General features: G+C 43.4%; 1 protein-coding gene across 1 annotated transcript; it reads left to right on the forward strand.

Moving 5' to 3' along the window:
* Window positions 1-1,073: 1,073 nt before the first annotated feature.
* LOC103640022 (peroxidase 4) lies at window positions 1,074-2,575 on the forward strand. Its single transcript, XM_008662683.3, has 2 exons — window positions 1,074-1,497; window positions 1,580-2,575. Exons 1-2 carry the CDS (start codon window positions 1,282-1,284, stop codon window positions 2,336-2,338), a joined length of 975 nt encoding a protein of 324 aa, XP_008660905.1. The 5' UTR covers window positions 1,074-1,281; the 3' UTR covers window positions 2,339-2,575.
* The last annotated feature ends 3,964 nt before the right edge of the window (window positions 2,576-6,539 follow it).

Genomic DNA, 6,539 nt, shown 5'->3' on the forward strand with positions numbered 1-6,539 from the left:
TTGTGCTAAATAATATGAATATCATTTTTGCATTCAACATTTTCCATTTTTCGAGTGACTTGCAGTTCAAATCTGAATTATCCAAAGAAATCTAATTAAACAAACTAAATCTAATTGTTATAGCAAAAACTTTGAGAATTGTGCCAAAATCGAACATGTAGGGCTATATAGTGTAGGAACAAACCACAAAAAAATGGTTGAGAAAACAAAAAAAATAAAAATATATTTTGCTGAGTGTCCAATGTAGGCACTCGGCAAAGCATAATTTACCAAGTGTAGGGCAGGAGACACTCTGCAAAGTAGCTTCTTTGCCGAGTGCTAACGCATGGCGCTCGGTAAAGATAACAGCCATCGGCTATAAATGGCTATTGACGACCCTTTAACGAGCATCGTCGTTCGTCGAGCGTTTGACGCTCGGCGAAGAGGTCTTTGCCGATTGTCTGACTATACCGAGTGTCCTACTCTCGGTAAATGCGGTGTGACTTTGTCGAGTGTCTGACAGAAAGCACTTGGTAAAGCCTAGAGCACTCGAGAAAGAGCCGCATTCCGGTAATAATTATTTAGCCATAGTAGTCCTCGAGAGTGAAGCGTTGGAGAAGTTTGAATATAAGCATATCATAAAAGCCTTTTATTCCAAAAACCGTCGAAAATAACGATGTAATTCAAATAAAATAGTCATGTTTGTTTATATATTCTATTATAATATATGTTTTGCAAGTTTTATATTGTTATTAATTATGTTTTATTTAAAACATAGATCAAACTGGTTTAGATTCGGTAAGGGTCTCAAAATTTTCAGGACCGGTCCTGGACTCCTGGCAGCAACGTCATTGTACGTCTCAATCTATCGCATTTCAACCGGTTTATCGACCTACATTGTAAGATTATTTTTGGTCAATAAATAAAAAGAATCTGCAAGTGGCACATCTTTGACCTTAGCTTGGTTTCTGTCTTCTTGTTGACTCCGTCGCTATGAAGCACGAGCATGCATGCACGTGCACGGTGGTGCTGACCAGAGAAAGTGGCAACACCAGCTACAAAGATCGCGCGTGCTCACGCCTACAAGCGGAAGCAGGTAAGCGCACGAAGGGGCGCGTTCAGAGAAGTCGATAGCTAACAGTTGTATATATATAAGCACGCCTCGTCAGGCTCATTTCGCACTCATCAGCTCAAGCTAGTTAATCACTCTCCATCCTCTCCCGCTTCTGATCATATATATCCATTGCTTCACTACGCACTAATATAAAACAACACCGGCCGGGACGAACTCGATTGGCAGCCATGTCCCCTTCCAGGACCTGTTCATGGCTGATCGTTCTCTCGGTTCTTCTGGTGTGCACTACTGCCAACGGGGACCGTCTAAAGGTTGGCTACTACGACAAGACGTGCCCCGATGTCCAGCAGATCGTGCAGTCCGTGATGGCGTTCAGGGTCGGCCGCGACCAGTCGGTGGCACCCGCTGTGCTCCGCCTCTTCTTCCATGACTGCTTCGTCGACGTACGTCCCAATCTCATCGATCTTTGTGCCTTGGGTCAAGTTTCTGCACTAACGATGACATCGATATTGACACGGCATGTAGGGATGCGACGGCTCCGTCCTCCTGGACGAGACGCCCTTTTTCGAGAGCGAGAAGGACGCCACGCCCAACGCCAACTCGCTCCACGGCTTCGACGTCATCGACGAGATCAAGTCTTACGTCGAGCATGCCTGCCCGGCCACGGTCTCCTGCGCCGACATCCTCGCGCTCGCCTCCCGCGACGCTGTCGCCCTGCTCGGGGGCCCATCCTGGAAAGTGCAGCTCGGCCGCAAGGACTCGCGCGTCGCCAACAGGACCGGTGCCGAATACGGTCTCCCAGCTCCCAACTCCACGCTCGCCGAGCTCATTAACCTGTTCAAGCAGTACGACCTCGATGCACGCGACATGGCGGCGCTCTCCGGCGCCCACACCATCGGCACGGCGCGGTGCCACCACTACAGGGACCGAGTCTACGGCTACAACGGAGAGGGCGGCGCCGACATCGATCCCTCGTTTGCGGAGCTGCGCCGGCAGACATGCCAGTCCGCTTACGACGCGCCGGCTCCATTCGACGAGCAGACCCCAATGCGGTTTGACAACGCATACTACCGGGACCTGGTAGGGCGGCGCGGCCTCCTCACATCCGACCAGGCGCTCTACGGCTACGGTGGACCCCTGGACCATCTGGTGAAAATGTACAGCACGAACGGCGAGGCGTTCGCCAAGGATTTCGCCAAGGCAATTGTGAAGATGGGTAAAATACCACCGCCACACGGGATGCAGGGGGAGATTAGACTCAGCTGCAGTAAGATCAACCGGTGAAGATATGTATATGGAGGTACATGCAAACCACGGAGCTAAATTTTGGCAAGTCCCATACATAAGTAAATAAAACTTATTGTACATCAATTGTAAATGAATTATAATTCTTCCATTGTATATTTTCTTATTAACCATGTTGTATTTTTGCTATTCATAGTGCTGAAATAAACATTTATGAACATGCTGATTATTTTGTACTTCATTATCTCTATTATAAAAGCACCAGTTTCCACGGTTCCACGGTCGTCATATGTCACCATTCCCCTTCTCGCTTTGTAAGAAACAAGGTAAAATTATGCACAAATACGGGTTCGTAAATTAACGGTTGCTCCACATTCCACCTAACCAATAGAACACACATTTTTGTGATTTATTAAACCAAGTTATATTTGTGTTATATATAGAAACCGTAACAATGCATGACATATGGCTAGTTCGTTTTTATGCATTGTGATGTTCGTTGTAGGTAATTTTGTATTTGAAATTTTTTGATTAATAAGCTAGGGTTGGCACATGGCAGCAATAAAATCACGGACATGCATCTACCCCACAAGGTGACTGAAATAGGACATACATAAAATTAATTGTTTCTTTATTTGCATGATGGATGAAATTATAAACCTCACAAACGTGTTGTTGCCACGATATAGGTTGTAGAGCACTCGAGATCATTGTATTGTATGTGTATTAATCATGTAGCTACACATGCACATATAAAGTGTACCATAAAATTCAATAAAGTACAAAAGGATACACTTGTTACCAAATGTATCATACCAAGTGGAATTGATCCTAACATTCATGAATGTAACTTGTCATACATGTTTTTCTGATAGATGAACTTATGGTGACGCCATCCCCCTGAGATGCTATCAGGGCCAGGTATACTCGCTACCACTGTACAGACTTACGATAGTGTTTAAGGACATAACTAGTAAGGCAATCATGTTCATTACCCGAGACTAGTAAAATCTCTATCGCGATGACTAGGTAGTGCGGTTGTACTTTCATGTATTAAAAGAAAGAGGAACTATACTAAGCCCTCATTACGGTGTGCCAATGCCATAAATACACCTATTCTCACTATCAGAAGGGCCTTAGAAGGTCACCTCAATAGGAAATATTAGCACTTATAAGAAACAGTAACGCCTAAGAGGGGGGTGAATTAGGACTTCTAAAAATTTTCTTTTTAAACTAGGCCACAAATAAAACCCTAGAGCAAAACCTATGCAAATAATCAAACTAGAATGTGTGAACTAGGTTTTGTCTAAGTGTTGCTATCTCTACCACAAAGCCTAAGTTTCAATCCTAACTAATCTAGCTAGAAAGACAAGATTGAAACCTAAATACTTAATATAAATGCGGAAGACAAAGAGCAAGTTAGAGATGCAAACTCTATTGGATGACACCAGTATTTTTACCGAGGTATCCGGAACCATGCAAGGTTCCGACTAAGCCTCGTTGGTGCCCCTACGCAAAGGGTAGCCCACGCGAGGGTCAAGCACCATGGTCGAGTAACTATGTAGAGAACTGTGGGCCTTTTCCATGCGCAAGTGGTGCTCCGCTTCCAGCTCCTCTCGGACGCTCCCCGCCGTCTCCACTATCGAGCTTCTAGCCGAAACGTAGAGAGCCTCGTTCCCTCCGGTATACGGTGGCGGCCATGACACAAACTCGGTTGTCACGGTCTCGCAAGACTCTCGCCCCACTCGGTACAATTACAACGGATCACGCAAGAGCCAAGGGGTTGTGTGATTTTTTAAAACTCACTCAACTAACTAGGATTCACCTAGAGCAAGCGCTAGTGCAGTCTAACTAACCTAAGCACTTCACAAATCACTTATGCCAATCACTGAGTGATTCTATTAAGCACTTGGGTGTATGAGCACTTGGAAATGTCTACAATATGTCTTGGTATGTTGCTTGGACTCCCACACCATCAAATGGCCGGTTGGGTGATGTATTTATAGGCCCCAACTCAATTATAGCCATTAGAGGAAAAACTACAGCTTCTGCGGCCACTGGACAGTCCGGTGCCTTGTCCGGTGCGCAACTAGCCGTTGGATCTGTCAGTCGACTGTTGGCGGTGTCAGCCTTTGCAGCAGACAATCCGTTGTGGCACCAGACAGTCTTGGCCCTCCTCCACAGTGCCACCAGGAACTAGCCATTCGGCTACAGTTCCCTGGTGCACCGGACAGTCCGACGTGTGGCACCAGACAGTTTGGTGTGCCACCGGACAGTCCGGTGCCCTCGACCGGACAGTCCGCCTCTGACAACACTTTTCTTTCATTTCATGGACTTTGCTTGATATTCTTTCTTCTTCACTTGTGATCTTTATAATGTCTTCTTTTGAGGTGTTTCTTTCCTCAATGCCTTAGTCCAAGTCACTTTTAGCATCCTGTGAACTACAAACATAAACACTAGCAAACACATTAGTCCACAGGTTATGTTGATCATCAAACACCAAAACGTTTTGAGCCAAATGGCCCAGGGTCCATTTTCCTTACAATCTCCCCCTTTTTGGTGATTGATGACAACACAACCAAAGCAAGCAAATATAACAAACATTTGAATGAAAATATGCAATCTACTTGTGAGGATGCATGAATGTCCCCACAAAGTGAGATTATGGACTTAAGCCTCCCCCTAACTCAATAATTCACTTACTTACTATTTTAGACCAAAGAACCAAAACCACTTGCAAGATCAAGGAATTTTAAAATTTTAATTTGGTGGTGTTTGATATACTTTCCATTGCTTTGGTCCCTAAAACTTCTCCCCCTTTGGCATCAACCACCGAAAAGGAATATATTAAAAGCATGTAGGAAGCAAATAAGACTTGCCCTCTTAAAAGATTTATCAATTTAAGCTCTAAAATGTTACTCCTCCTAAATGAGTGTTCTCATTTTGAAAGAAACTTCTCCCCCCTTCAGAGACGAAGAAAGACTCCCCCTGACAGAAATCTTCTACTTAGGAAAAAGCATGATAGAAATAGAGGAACAAGACATGATTTGATTAGACTAACTCCCCTTATGCATAGGTAACAAATATATTTTGACAACATATGCATTTATAGCAACATGGGAAGTATAAGATATGAAATGTAGTCTAATAAAAAACTAGAGAAGACATGTAAAAGATAACAAATGTGGTCATGTAAGACATGAAACTACTTGTAGATTTGCAGTGGAAGCTTATTGTCTTTCTCCGGGGACTCCATTTTCCTTCAATGAGACTACTGCATATAATAGACTTAAAAATAGGCATTAGTCTCAAAGACTTAGATTATAGAGTAACCTCCCCATGAAAGTGTGCATACAAGTTTTGAATACATGTTGGAGACATGCACTTTGATTTTGATATCAAGACAGGCAAATTATCTATAATCCGAGCTTTGGCACATATAAGTTCAATGATACCAATTGAAGTATTATACCACTTGTAGTATATTAATTGTAGTATATGTCATATGGAAATACCAATTGATGTATCATTTTCTTATGAATGTTGAATAAGCTATGTGCCATGTTTAACTAAACATTTTAAACCATGTAGGGTTGCTCAAAGATGTGAATTGAAAACGAGCAATCCTACCATATGATTGACCTAGTATGCATGCAACTATAATCAAAAGTAAATATCACATGGAAAACTAGGCATGTTAGGTAAAATCTAGATATAGGAAAATAGGTACGCATATCTAAAACAAGAAATACAAACCTTCTTGGTGCCTTTCATAGGTGGGGAATTTGGGTCCGAAGTATACATTAACCTACTTGGCAATAGACTTGATCCAATATGATGCATCCCATGATATACATCCCAAATTTGCCAAGTCTCTAAATGCCCCAAAGTCCTTCAGGCTTCTTACTTCCCTCTTGGGATGCAAACCTTCTTGGTGCCTTGCATGGTTGTAATAGTTTCCTTTGGCATCCAGATGCGTTTGACCCCCTTTCCTTTGTTGGCTTGCTTGTTGGCCTTTATTGCTATCACCTTTCCATTCTTTTTCTTTTTGATTAAATATGGTGTAGCAGCCTTTTTATCCACCTTGTCGATGTAGGTGTTGGAGATTTTTCTTGTTGGCTTTTGCTTGAGCTATCCTCGGTCTTCGCCTTGCACTGGTAAGACTTGTGGCCTTCCTTGTGGCATAGCCTACAAATCACAGTTTCGCCCTCCACAGGCTTGTTCACTCCCGCAGTGGTGT

This window comes from Zea mays, chromosome 9 (genome assembly GCF_902167145.1).
Source record: "Zea mays cultivar B73 chromosome 9, Zm-B73-REFERENCE-NAM-5.0, whole genome shotgun sequence".
NCBI lineage: Eukaryota > Viridiplantae > Streptophyta > Magnoliopsida > Poales > Poaceae > Zea > Zea mays.